Below are 14,920 nucleotides of genomic sequence, written 5' to 3' on the forward strand. Positions count from 1 at the left end.
TGAGAATACAATAGCGCGTCGATTATGTCAAAATATTAATCTGCACCGCACCTGTAGATGATTTCCTGAACGTCCTCTAAAAAAAGACGTTTGGCGGTGATCTCCATTTTGGCGGTTTGGATAATTGAAATTAAAAAATATGGTGGGTTCTTTTAAAGGATAGATTAATGCAGGTATTAAAACCAAGGAATAATAAAAATTTTGATTTTTGACAAAATGGCGTCTATTTGAAAAAAAGTTGTTGTTTTTGACTAAAATTTTCGCTCTAAATTGTTACAAAAAAATAGTAATAAATTTTTTTAAAAATTATTCCTTATACTTAATACCTGAGGAATATATCTAAGAAGATTGTGTAAAAATTCGAAACCGATCGGTTAAGCCGTTTTTGAAAAATCGAGATCACCGACTTTGAAAATACCGTTTTGAGAAAAACGCGTTTAAAGTTTCAAAGAGACGTTTACACATAGTTAAAAATTGTTGTTTGCAGCTTACATGAAGTGAAGAATATTTGTCGGATCGATTTGAAATTTTCAGAGAATATACTTAAATATATGTACATTCCGAAAATGAAAAAAAAAAAAAAAATCGATTTTTTTAAAATTCTAACTGCGTATAACCCCTTAAGCTTTACTTTCCGAGTATTCGAATATCATCAAAGTGAAATTCCATGAGTAATAAACTTTTCCCAAACGAAATTCAAATGGCACAGATGATAGTATAAAACAAACAAAGAAATATATAAAAATAATCGTAATTGAATTTGCTGATAAAATTTCGATTATCGAAGAGGAGCCACGGGACGTTAATCAAAACGCAAAGTTGTATTTAAAAGTGTATAATACGATAAAAGTAAACTCATAAAACACACGTAAGCACATTAGAAGAAAGATATCGTATCAACTTTCGTTCGATATCGCTGTGTAATATCTCTTTCTGCTTTTTCTTTTTTTTCTTTTTTCTATTTTCAGTTTCCTGTCTAACGAAAAAAAGGAAAAATAAATAAATAAATAAAGAAATAAATAAATAACGCATAGTTACATAGATACTTCGTATTCAAGGGTGTTTGTATACGAAGAGACGAGAATAAAAGAAACAAAAAATTATTCTAGCTCGTAGATTTGCTATACACGATTAAAAAAAAAAATAAAAAAGTAAAATAAAAGAAACCCTTTAGTAACGAAACTAATCGACAAGTCGCAGATATTTGTTTGCTGTAACGAACACGTAGTATTCTCAGTTGAGAGTTGTATAAAATAAGAGAAATATGTTTTCTATAACGAAAACATCACGTTCCGTCAATAACTAATAAACTATGACGTATTTATACGATTCTTTTTCTCTCTCTGTCTCTCTCTTGTTTTTTAAAGATAATAAAATAAGAAATAGGCACGAATCTTACGCTGAATCGTTGAATAATCGTATAGAAATGATGGTAAGAAGAAATTGTTCGTTGATCTCTCTCGATGTTTCTCTTTTTCCGCGTATTATCAGCAACGATAACCTGCAGGGCTCCAATAATAAATCTGTTTTCCTCGTTGGCTCGCCGACAACTTACTTCTCTATGCTAGGAGTATTAAACGTTGGAAGAAGCGCGTTCAAATTAACGAATAACTACAATCATTTGACACATGACGTTAAGAGAAAAATAAAGAAAGAGACACAGATAGATAAAAAGAGACAAAGACAGAGACAGAAAGAGAAAGAAAGAAAGAGAGAGAGAGAGAGAGATGGAACGACGACGAAAAAGAGGGGAGTAATTTTCTATTTGTATGCAAAACATTACGAATTAACTAATATAAATTAACGACGAAAAGAAATCAATATGTTCCCAAAGAAAATTAGTCAGAAATACTTTCTCGTGCACTAGGGGGTGAAGGGGTGGGTGGTTGGATAAATATTCGTGTATCTTAATTTATCGAGATACATTCCAACGATATTTTGGATTGGAAATGATTAAGAAAAAAAAAAAAACAAAATGTAATAAAAATCAAGCCGAATAAATGACACCGAGTGTAGTACGACTCAGTCGTCTTAGTCGTCGTCGTCGTAGTTGCCGTCTTCTTCTTCGAGTGAATCAATTTCGTTCTATTATTACGATCGGCCGACACGGGATGCAATGGCAAAAGAAGGGAATGACTCACTTGCCGCCTTGTGACACACATATTCGCCGTGAACGCACTAACGTGTGCAAGCGAGAACGAAATAAAGAATGAGAAAGACAGAAACATATAAAGAAAGAAAGAGAGAGAGAGAGAGAGAGAGATAGAATGTGTACGTATATACAAGAAGAAGAAACACACGTGCACCGAATAACACATGCAGATATACGCGAAAACGAGATCCTTAGTTCTTTCTCTTTCGTTTAAAAATGAGAAAATGAGAGAGAGAGAGAGAGACAGTCTAATGGGGGGGGAGGTGGGAGTGTAGGGGGGAAAGAAATAATATAGAGAAGTACGGGACAGAACGAAAAATCGTCATCCATTACTCATCTCGCGCGTGTGTATAGAAACAACGATGCGAATAATCACGTTTCGCGAGTAGCAGCGAGTGCGCGATGATTACATCTTTTTTTTACTTTAACATTTTTTTTCTTCTCTCCTCCTTCTTTCTGCACACCAATGAAGGGAAACATACATACGTATATTCATCTATACTTTCATATATATATATGTATGTATGGATATATCCGATAAACAAGAGATAAGATCATCCGTATATAAAAGAAGAGAACTCATCATTGGATTATTATGACTCTCTCTCTCTCTCTCTCTCTCTCTCTCTGTCTCTCTCTCTCTACCTACGAATTTGACTCTCCACGAATCTTTCGTTTTCTTCTTCTTATTATTCTTCTATTTCTTTTCATATATATATAGATATTTTTCTTACCTAATATGGAAACACGTCGAATATGAGATTCTATTTTAAATTTGGATAATAATGAAAGACGCATCTCATCATTCCTATATCGCATTTTGTCTCTCGTGTTTCACTAAAAATTATCTTTAGGAAAAAAAAAAATAAAAAATAAAAACGTGTTATTATAAACGCGAATTATAAACGTGCGTGGCTTGCATAATGCAGAGGAAATTGTTTTTTTTTTTTTTTTCTTTTATATTTTTTATTTATACTAGCTCTCCCGGATCAGCTGACATAGGAAAGGAGGAGAGAGAGAGACAGACAGATAGACAGACAAACTGCTAACAGACAAACACAATCGGTTCGATGAATTATGACCGTTTTCCTTCCTCCCACTTAACTCTTCGATAATTTGAATGCGATTACTCGCCAAAGAGAGAACCCATTCAATGAAATTAAATACTGATTGAATTCATGCTAGCATGCGCGCGCACATTTGCTCGCCAGTCTCTCTTTGCATGCGTGTATGTGTGTTTGTGCACGTATATATGATCGATCGATTTTTTTGTGGTGAAAATGCACTCAACCGCATTCAAGTCATACATATCAAGTTAAATCCGACTGAAGGAATGTTTTTTCCTCCCCCGCCAACCCCTCCTATCTTTTTACCTCATTCTCTCTCTCTCTCTCTCACCCTCTCTTTTTATTTATCACTTTTATATATAAACAAATCAAAAACCGATATGTCATCGATAACTGAGAGCTTACCATAACTATAGTTGAAAGCCTTTGAAATATCAAGTCCCATAAGATGATACGAAATGAGATAAGATGAAAAAATGTGATCATTTATTTTTCTTAATCCTCTCACTGATTTCAACTTTCTTTTTTTTCTTCCTTCTTCCCCCCACCCGCACTGACACACTACGTGAAAAATATATTTATTATAGGTTGTTTCCAACAAATTTGTTCTTATTTTTTTTGTTTTATGTAATATAAAATTTGATATTTATTTTATTGTATGTTATTTGAATGAAGCGAAATTGATCTCGTATGAAATTTGACAAAATATTCGTAATATGGAATAGAGAAAATAATTTCCCCCCCCCCACCGTGTAAAAATTATTTAGAAAAAAAAAAAAAGAAATAAATTAAGAAAATGTTCAAACGATCTCTGTTTATATGAAAACAACAATATGATAATACTAAGGGGAATAAGTAAAAAAATATAAAAGAATAAATGAAAGAAACGATTTGACCGGTTAAAATCCTAAAGCAATACTAAATGAAAAAGAAAAATCGTTGAATCATTGTGAAACGTGTTATGAATATTCACGATCACCTTCACCGTTGTTGTTGTTTTAACTGCATCGTTAATCGAGTCGCATGATCGAGTCGTCGATCGAATTTCTTTATGACGAATCTAGAATTAACAATTTACTATTACATTATATATAAGTACGTGAATAAAATTATGCGAAATAATTCATTTTGTTTGTTTGTTCTCGTGTAATTTGAATAATAGTTTTCATATTAAAATAATCAACTGGTGGTTTTAATCGCTTTCATTGTTTCTTTTTATCGCATTTACGTATATTTTTGACGATTTCTTCGTGATCCTAACACGAACATGATACTCCTCAATGAATTACGAAGCAATAATATGCATATAATATGCATATTCATATAAATAAATCTAAATTTCAAGTGTTAACGTATTCGTATAAACTTTCCTAAGCAGAGGAACAAACACTTCTGTTTATTATTATTATTATTATTCAATATCTCCGATGAAAAGATAAGAAACAAAAAATTCCCCTTTTTCTATTTTCGAAAAAGAACAGAAATAAAGAAAAAGTTTATCGCTCGAAAAAATCTTCAAATACGTTGACAAATAATATCTTTTCTCGAGATTAGTTGGAGAGATAGAAGAATATTTTAGAAGATATAAGAAAAACATTTACAAAATAAAATAAAACTGTTGTAATTTCCTACGTCCCCTTTTTTTTTTCGATCAACCACAACTCAACCTTCCTCTCAAGAGAAGCAGCAATACTCTTTCAAATTTACTCGCTTATGTATGAACAACTATCTATACATACATACATACATACACATTATTTTGCAGGTGTGTTCATTTTTTTGTACTTAGAAATACCTGATCATCGGCTTTACGTAACATCCGTCGTTGTTTACGTTCCCAAACAAAGAAAGTTTCAAATTTCAAGGAGATCCTGTACACACGCCTCGACCTAAGTTACAAGAAAAATTCTAAATGAAACGTTTAGTGAAAACCGATCCATCGTTCCTATCTCCACGGCCGTGGCGAAACTAACATAAGCTTTTCTTCTTCTTCCTCTTTTCTTCTCTTTATTCATCGCTTGGCGACTTACCTACACAAGCTTAAACACATTCGTATCACCACCAATATATATATACATATACACTTACTTGCATATACATGCATACGCATCAAGATAGAAGAGGATCGTGCAAACGGACACATATTCTCTTCTTCGTCGGTGGGATCATTACGAATTTCTTAGTACGAGTTGAGCCGACTGATAAGAGAACTGCAATCGTTACGAGACGACACGATGATGACAACGATAGTCGAGTCAAGCCTGTTGCTAACTTTCAACAACGTTTATTATAACTCCATCGATTTTCATCTTTTATTTTCCCCTTTATCTTTTCTAACGTCGTCATGCCTACTCGTTAATATTATATTCTTCTCGTTTCTTTTTTGTTCTTTTAAGAAAATTTCTACTCCCACGTTCGTTTAATCTTTCACAAAGAAATAACGCATATGATGGCTAACAACAATTGACATTATTTCTCTGTACATTTATTGTCTCTTCAAGAGTCTTCTTCTTCTTCTTCTTCATCGTTTATTTAGCATCAATACTTTTACAGTGATGTAGTGTACTCGAGAAAGACCTTAAAGATTAAACAAGAAGTCGTAAAAATCTACTTGTAGGGTCTAGTTCTGTTGACCCACCATGTATCCCCATAAAGGGGATACCTTTTTATTAGCTTTCTCTATTTCTTTCTTTCTTTTTTTTTTTCTATAAATACAAAGAGATGGTAACAAAGAAAGAACAGTTCGGTATGGTGTTGGAAATCAATCGTATCTCTTTATGTAAACATAGATTATCCAAATCCCTTAACCCTATGTTCTGTTTCTTAGGATTTCTTTAAAAAATCACATAGAAAATAAATTTTAAATATTATTTCAAACTTTATATAACAAGTTTGCAGATTCAAAAAATTATAAATAATTGTTCTTTTTGAAAATTGATTTATTGTTAAATAACTTTTTCTTATGTTAGATGCATATACATAAATGCAGTATCATTTTTTTCGCGCGTATGGCAAAACCTCAAAGATAAGATATATTTCTGTGGTAAGACAAGTACTTCCTTCAATTATTTTTAATAAATGCAGGAATTATCTAATTTAATGTAATCTGCTTTCCAAGCGCAATAAATTTCTAATTACGTTTGCAAATTTCTATTTAGAATTTTGTAATATCTCGGTAGTTTCCTTCCTTATCAACCTATCGATATATCACGAACAAAAAAAAAACTAAACAACTTGTCAAATTACGTGAGCACATAAAAGTATGAAATGACTTAGCACTTATAGATTGTTATCAATGTTACGTTGCAAAAGCTGTAATTAAAAAGGCATTTATTGATGTTTATAACTTTGAAATATACAATTCAGTATCTAAAAAATTTTTAATAATGATATTAAACTATGCAATAACTATTTTTGCATCGTTTTAATTAAAATTACTCGAATATACATACTATAGATACGTATTATACGTAGCATAATATAGAAAACAAGTTGAGAAAGTTATACTAAAAATTATATTACAAGTTATTAAACAAGATGAATATTTGAAAAATTACCTAACAAAAAAGAAATTTGATTAAGTAAATGTTCAAAGGAAAACGAATACAATATGCTCAACTATAATATTAGCAAGAAAGCAAGATTAAAAATAAAATTAAAAAATACTCATGCGATATCAAAGTCGAATAGTGTCAACATGAAATCTGATATCTTTCTTCTATTATATTAATTATTAAAAAATTTGAATCAACGGCCAACAATGGATATTACTGTTAAAGAATAACAAGGTTCCAATCGATATTTACAACAGCAAAAATAACGTTATTATAAATATATAACAAAGTAATTATTGTCAATTAAAAAAAAGAAGAAATAAATTTCTATATACATGGGTTCTCGCGCAGATAGTTACGCGACTGTGAAACAAGCGCAAGCGCAATGGGTGATACGCATGCGCAATGGGTGATACGCATGCGCGTTAAGCTCTCGCGTGAGAATAGCTAACGGTGATTGGTTGAACGAGCGCTCACCTCGAAGTTAATCGAGAATCGCAGCGCGATCTGTACAATTCACTTTGTTAGACGTAAGAGGCATCAAATTTGTGAGTGTTCAACTACTAGAGAGTGTTTTCAGAATAGTTCTACGTTTATTCGATTAGATTGTTCGAATTATAATAAGTATTTCATTGTTCGCTTGGCATCGCATTTATTATTTGAATATATCAAAATGTAAGTACTATAAAATGAAATTATTTGACGTTGAATTCTGCCATCTTTACCGGTATACGCGCGAGACTTTATCTCCTTTGATATTAAAACAAGCATTTGAATAATTCATTTGAATCGTTATAAATGGTTTCATCATTACTCATAAATATACTTTGTAAATTCAGTGTTAACGCGGATCGATCGAGCACCATCGTAGACGACGCAACAGACGAACGAACAATGCGACTGCGTCGTTGAAAACTTTTGTATCTGCAATATCTCATCGCGAAAATCATATCTCATTCTCTCTCTCTCTCTCTCTTCTATCTTTTATACCTTTGTATTTATTACAGATCTAAAAAGCAAAAGTCATCTTATTAATTTGGATCGATAAGCATATATTTTTACATAAGATAAATGTTAGAGTCTAACTGATGGAATACTTAACAAGACTTATTTCAAATAATTTTGATAATCATAAGTATAATTAGTGAAGGACGTCTTTGTTTTCCTTCTTCTATTGTTGTTTAGGGTTTTTCTTTTTTTTTTTTCTTATTATTTTTTCATGCAAATCGATCCTTAATCTTTACTTTCATTTTTGTTGTCAAGGTTTATTAGATATTTAAAATAAAACAAATCAGTCTTATTTTATATTATTTATCCCACATTTAGGAATTTGTATGTTTCTATTTTCTTTTCTTATTGCTTATTTTAAAATTTGAAATTACATATCTATACTCATAGAGATAAACCCTATATTAGATAAATATATTTTTATATATTTATATTATTTATTAATTATTGATTTTTTAGATTAAAAAAATGATTGATAGTTGGGATAATGATAATAACTATCAAGAACCTGCCAACATGACTATGGTTAGTAAATTTTATCGTAGACTAATATTAAAACCGTAATAAATGTACATACAATGTATTACATATTAATTAATAAACTTATTTTTTAATAGTATGAGTCTGATGGTGGTCGAAGTTATGGAAAAGGACGTGGCTTTATAATGCATAATGACAATAATACATTCAATGGTAATCATGGATTCGATAATAGGACTTCCAATTTTGATAATGTAAGAAATGGTAGAGATGGTGGTAGAGGTGGTAACAATCGAAATGGTGGTGGTGTTGGTAGATATGGAAAAGGATCTAATGGTGGATATGGAAAAGGATCTAATGGAGGATACAGAAATGATAATAATAAAGAAGATAACTGTTATGGAAATAATAACAGGGAGGATTCTTTCGAATATGATGATGACAACGACACCAATGACAACGATAACAGATATGACAAAGAAAGAAGAGGAGGCGGTAGAAATAATAGAAATATGGATAATGATAGAAGAGATGACAGAAATGGTTATCGTAACAGAGGAGGTGGTAATGGTGGTGGTGAGGGTGGTAATGGTAATCGAGGTAGAAATAGAGGTGATTTTAATAATGAAGATGGGGATGGCCAAGAAAAGCCAAAGGTAGAATTCTACATACCGCCTGATATAGATACAGATGACAAATCTTTGTTTGAAAATGGTGTTCAACAAGGGATTAATTTTGAAAAGTACGATGACATTGAGGTATGCATAAGCGGAGAGAATGCACCGTCACATATAGAATCTTTTGAGGAAGCCGGACTACGACCATATGTTCTAAGTAATATTAAAAAATCAAAATATATAAAACCGACACCTGTGCAGAAATATGCATTGCCTATTATAATGAGTGGTCGAGATTTGATGGCTTGCGCACAAACAGGTTCAGGAAAAACTGCAGCTTTTGTAGTTCCAATAGTAAATACTCTTTTGGAATCACCCAGAGAAAATGTAAGTTCAGGTTGTGCGCCGCAAGTTATTATAATATCACCAACGCGAGAATTAACCATACAAATCTACGAGCAAGTTTTGAAATTCTCAGCTGGTACAATTTTAAAAACTGTCATTGCGTATGGTGGTACTTCGGTTATACATCAAGGAAACAGGATAAATGCTGGTTGTGATATCATAGTTGCTACACCAGGAAGATTATTAGATTTTATTCAAAGAAAACGTATTACGCTATCATCCATACGTTTTCTCGTTTTGGATGAAGCTGATCGTATGCTAGATATGGGTTTTTTACCTGATGTTGAGAAAATAATTGATAACGAAACTATGGTTCCCGTAGGAGAAAGGCAAACGCTTATGTTTTCTGCCACATTTCCAGACGAGGTACAACTATTGGCTTCACGATTCTTAAGTGATTATCTATTCTTAGCAGTAGGTATAGTAGGTGGCGCATGTTCGGATGTAGAACAAAATTTCTATGAAGTTACGAAATATAAAAAAAGAGGAATGTTAAAAGAGCTTATGGATAAAGAGATTGCAAATGGTAGACAACAGGGTACTTTGGTTTTCGTTGAAATGAAAAGAACAGCCGACTTTATCGCCGCTTTCTTATCGGAAAACAATTTTCCTACTACGAGTATTCACGGGGACAGATTGCAACGTGAAAGAGAAGAAGCCTTGCGAGATTTTCGCAATGGCCGAATGTCTGTATTAGTTGCTACAGCAGTTGCTGCACGTGGTTTAGACATACGAAATGTTTCTCACGTTATAAATTATGATTTGCCAAAAGGAATCGATGAATACGTTCACAGAATTGGTCGTACTGGTCGTGTGGGTAATCGTGGAAAGGCGACATCTTTCTTTGATCCAGAAGTTGACAATCCATTGATCTCTGATCTGGTCAAAATTTTGAAGCAAGCAGATCAACCGATACCCGATTGGTTGTTGAGTACAAATGACAATAGATCTTTTGCACCTGGTATATCCAAATTTGGTGCAGAAGATATTCGTAATGTAAGTATAAATCATACATTGTTTTTTAGTATATACTATAACAATTATATGATTTTTTCATTAATTATATAATCATATTAATTACAGTTCGGAGACGAGGATAACGGAGTACCATACGATGAATCAGCGTACAACCCTGTAGAACCAGAGGAATCGTGGTAGAAAAGAAAGAAGCAATACTGTTCTACTTTAAGGAAGGATCTGACCAAAGCGTTTTATATAAAGTAAGTTCTTTCAACACTTAGCTTTATGGGATGCGCACCTACTATTAAAAATTAGAAGTTTTATTTTCGTAAAATCACATGACTTTTTGTTATATTTTTTTACTTTATGTTAATATTAGGAAATATTATTTCAATGATAATTGAACGACTGTCACTTAAGTTCCTTTAAGTAACATAATTCGTATTATTAGATAAACTCTTTAACAATGAAGAGATTTAAGAATTTAAGATAAGTAAAAACGTGATATAATTTGTTTTTCTATTTTGTCAATTATTTTAAATAATGATTGAAAAAAGAAAATGAGATATATGCATTCCAAGAAAAATCTTGCGAAATGGATACTACTTCTACCATAGTAATTATCGTACAAATGTTAGATTTAAGAGACGATTGTTACGTAGAAAAAAAAAACTTAATATAAGAACGATAGTTTTGTTTTAAGTGAAATTGCGTTATCTTTATATAGTTTTTATACGTTTTCTTTTATAATAAAGTTATATAAAATAGATGAAGAATTTATCGTTCAAGAAGAACAAATTTTCCTTCGATTCTATACTTCCTAGTATATATACAGAAGTATATATATATACATATGAAAGATGTGTGCGTACAACGTAGATGATGATGATGATGATGATGATGATGATGGTCATATCATAATATTAATATTAATAATAATATAACAATAAAATTTGTTAGAAAAAAAAATATTTGTAAAAAAAGCCATAATCTGTTCTACTTACCATCGTTCATTGCCATATCCATTAGATGCAAATCTTCGTCATTGAGAAGAGACGAAAGAAAACCATCGGTGGTTTGATTTATCGAGTCTGACGTTGGTGCATGATAATACATTATGTCGCTTGGTTCGGATTTATAAGCAGCATTACTTTCCGCCCCCATTGGTTCGCTACTGTTCGTTAAATTCATCGAAGTTGCAACGGCTGATCCAAGATTCGACGAACCACCTAGAACAGTGAGCAGTTTAGTTCAGATAAAGGAATGATCTAAAACGAATCATCTTATTTTTAGATTCTTCAACGATTCTTCAACGATTCTTCAACTGTCTTTTTTGTTTCTTTTCTTTTTCTTTTTTAAATTAAAATAGTTAATCCTTTTTTTTAATATATACTCACCTACATTGTGGTAGGGACCCGTCGAGTTAAGATCACCAACCGGTGGTGCCAGAGTGGCATTGTGAAGCAAAACATTACGTTGTGCCTCGTAATGACTATGACTTATAGTGTGTCCAGGGTGGTATCCAGGATGCGATGGATGCGCAAAATGATCTGGAGCACCGGGAAGAGATAATAATGATGCCAAATCCTGCCACCGTTGCTCCATGCTCATTGCACGCACGAATGGCATGCGGCCCTGAGAAAATAAATGGCATACTGTTAGAATTTATGAAATATATTATTAATCCTTACTTACTTTTTTACTTACTTACTTACTTACTTATTTACTTATTTATTTATTTATTTATTTATAATAATAATACTCCGTTCGTTAGTTATATACGTGCAATATATGCACACTGTTGCTTCTAATACAAAAAACTAGAAACTCTTTCCTTTAGTAAGTCGTTTAAAAGAAGCCTAGTTAATTGGTACGTTTATCGGTCAGTAATTAACGTTTATTTTCCGTTAAATAGATAGATCTAAAATTTCAACGGTGATAGCAGAAAATAGTCGATACGTGCAAATTTTCGGGGCCGTCTCATTAACGCTATGGTTGTTAAAAGTAGTAGCAAAACGACGCGCTTGGCTTTCTTGTTTTGTTTAATAGTTACTACAGACTACTCGTAAAAATAAAAATTAATAATAATACTTTCCAATATATTAACAGGTATTTATTTTAATTTATAGTTCATTGATATCTTACACACCCACACACACACACACACACACACACACACACATTCATCGCAGTAAAATAGAAATTGAAAACGTGTACACGCATTACACGTATTAATACACGTTTCGAGGCGTCGTTAGATTTTTGTAAAATTTCATTCTAACATAAGCGAAAAGCGTGTCACGTTTGGCATGGTATTATTGTCGAACGATGATACATCCAGCGATTATATGCCTGGTAAGGAATCTAAGGCCATCGTACCTGTCAAATGTCAAGCAGATAAGACGCATGGATTTCTACGACGGTAGAAACCCCGCTGGCTGATCGTGTAGGCGTTGGTCGCACGATGGAAGGGAACGTTAAGGTAAAGGATATTAATAGTGATACTGAATTGTGTGCGTACATATACATACATCTTTTTATAATGTACGTGTGTTCCAAGTATACCCCCACTTTCCTTCTTTCCCTTTTTTTTTCCCTCCTTCTTTTTCTTTTTCTTCTCTTTCAGTAGAGGAGGAGGAGGTACGTCAATCACGATTTTACGTCGCCCGTTACGAAGAAATATGATCCCGATTTTTGTCGCGAGGGTGGTATAAAAATATTCTAAAAATGATGATGGGTTTTGCGCGTAATATTTAGTTTATACTAGGCTAGTAGATTCATTTCTTATCGCGAGATAAAACTAATAGAAAATATACGATCCCCCCTAGACGAATGATAGAATTACGTTAGAGAGAGACGAGGAGAGAGAGGAGGATGATGATAACGTAAGAAGATTTAATTGATCAGAGATATCTGATCCGATCTTTCCGACAAAGTGGAAATCTGTTAGCAAGAAGGAAGAGTGTCCAGGATAACTTTACGATGCGATATCCTTAAAGGATGTATAGAGAATTGGCGGTTCGAAAAAAGAAACACTAATAAAAAAAGAAGAGAAACGGTGAGTACTTGGACCCATGTTCGGGGTCCATGAACGTGGCCGACGGTACTTAATGCACTCAGGTATTGTCGCTAATGTGCGAAGAAGTGCAACAAGAAGAAGAAGAAGATGAATAGGGAAGAAGCTATGCTTGCTTGCTTGCTTGCTTGGTGCACACCGGTCGTTCGTTGTTGGATCGCTGTTGTACGGGTGCATCAATCAGTCGTCGTCGGTGCAATCTGTCGAGCGCGACGCCTTTAAGGCGATTCTCGCTTGTCAGCGCATCTGCCGCGAATGTCTCGTCTCGTTTCGTTTCGTTTCTCGTATCTCCCGTGTTGTAGGCCGCGAAAATGTAGGACGGGAGAAGGAGGAGAAGAAGAAGACACGTTTGTTCCAAGCCGACTATTCGATTTGTCCTACAGCGTTTCTAATGGGTTTTTACCTACGCGCGCGTACCCTGATTATATCTCTGATTTTATATCAAAATTCTAAATAAATAGGATAAATATATAAGATTCGAGAGAATGTGTTTTGCCGAATAAATACGCGAATGCATCTCACACTTGTATACAACACTTACATTTAATTTCATATTATTATATATACTCGGTGTATACGGATAATGATATTTATTATGCGAGTTTAAGAAAAAAAAAAAAGAAAAAGAAACACTTACAGGATCGATGAGAGATCTCGCGTAAACGCATATTCATATTGACTTTTTGTCTTTGTTGTTTTTTATCTCTCTTTTTGTCTGTTTTCCTGCAACGATAACAGAAACTGACTACTAATTTATACTTGTCAATCTCTTTGTAAGAATTACATAGTTCTAAGAGTAATCGAGGAAGACTCTATAAATCTCGTAACGTTTCTTAATAATTTAACAACTCGAACGGATTCGACGGATACGGGACGCGTCCTACCGGTGTGTGTCAGTCTTTGGATTTATAAAAAGAGAAGAAGGAAAGAAAGAAAGAAAAAGATCGTTGCGGTAGAGAAAGAGAAGTTGGTCGAGGGACGAAGATCGAACGCATACCTCGGCTACTGGTGGTACTTATGATTTATGTTGCGGCGTAATATATACGGCCGTGTTGTAGTCGTGTGTATTTACATGCACGATATCGCTTCGTAGAGAAAAAGAGAGAGAGAGAGAGAGAGAGAGAGATGTACGCGATCTCGTCAGCGAGAAAATCTGCAAAGCCGCGAGGAAAGATATCTTCTCTTCTCTTCTTGCTAGCAGATGTTTGAAATGCGTACAACTGTCGAGAGAGGACCACCACCGACCCCACCGAGTTTACTTCCTCGAGTTCTACTCTTTCTACTAATCTTCTCTCTTTTTTTTTCTTTTTTTTATTATTTATTTTTGCAAATAATATCTCAACGGTGTCAAGTTATTCGTACGGATAAATCTCACGGTAAACGCGTAACATCGACAAATGTTATCTTTCAAAAATAGTACTGCATATATTTGTATTTCGTTGCCCCTTCTTATTGAATTTCATCTATTTTTGTTATCCTTATGTTTATCATACTTTTGTGTTTCGGTTAGAATCATAGGTAGTATATCCTCCTATCGGAGTTTCTTCGAGGATGATCAATCGACCGCCTTGACACCTGCCACCATCCTTTAACCTGGCATC

General features: G+C 33.3%; 2 protein-coding genes across 10 annotated transcripts in view; one reads left to right on the top strand and one right to left on the bottom strand.

The window, feature by feature from the left end:
* Positions 1-14,920, bottom strand: part of LOC122518041 (endoplasmic reticulum membrane sensor NFE2L1) — a 92,782-nt gene that overhangs the window by 12,385 nt on the left and 65,477 nt on the right. For 8 of the 9 annotated variants that reach the window (XM_043636706.1, XM_043636702.1, XM_043636698.1 and 5 more), the window contains 2 exons: positions 11,641-11,878; positions 11,248-11,472 (listed from right to left, as the gene is read on the bottom strand). In XM_043636706.1, coding sequence (XP_043492641.1) covers positions 11,248-11,472; positions 11,641-11,878 — 463 coding nt within the window. The remainder of the gene's footprint in view (positions 1-11,247; positions 11,473-11,640; positions 11,879-14,920) is intronic. The other variant, XM_043636705.1, reaches the window with a different exon arrangement.
* LOC122518044 (ATP-dependent RNA helicase vasa) lies at positions 7,256-11,019 on the top strand. The gene is made up of 4 exons (XM_043636708.1): positions 7,256-7,448; positions 8,241-8,306; positions 8,399-10,279; positions 10,367-11,019. Exons 2-4 carry the CDS (start codon positions 8,250-8,252, stop codon positions 10,439-10,441), a joined length of 2,013 nt encoding a protein of 670 aa, XP_043492643.1. The 5' UTR covers positions 7,256-7,448; positions 8,241-8,249; the 3' UTR covers positions 10,442-11,019.

The sequence above is a fragment of the Polistes fuscatus genome, unplaced genomic scaffold (assembly GCF_010416935.1).
Source record: "Polistes fuscatus isolate 324 unplaced genomic scaffold, CU_Pfus_HIC Scaffold22, whole genome shotgun sequence".
Classification (NCBI taxonomy): Eukaryota; Metazoa; Arthropoda; class Insecta; order Hymenoptera; family Vespidae; genus Polistes; species Polistes fuscatus.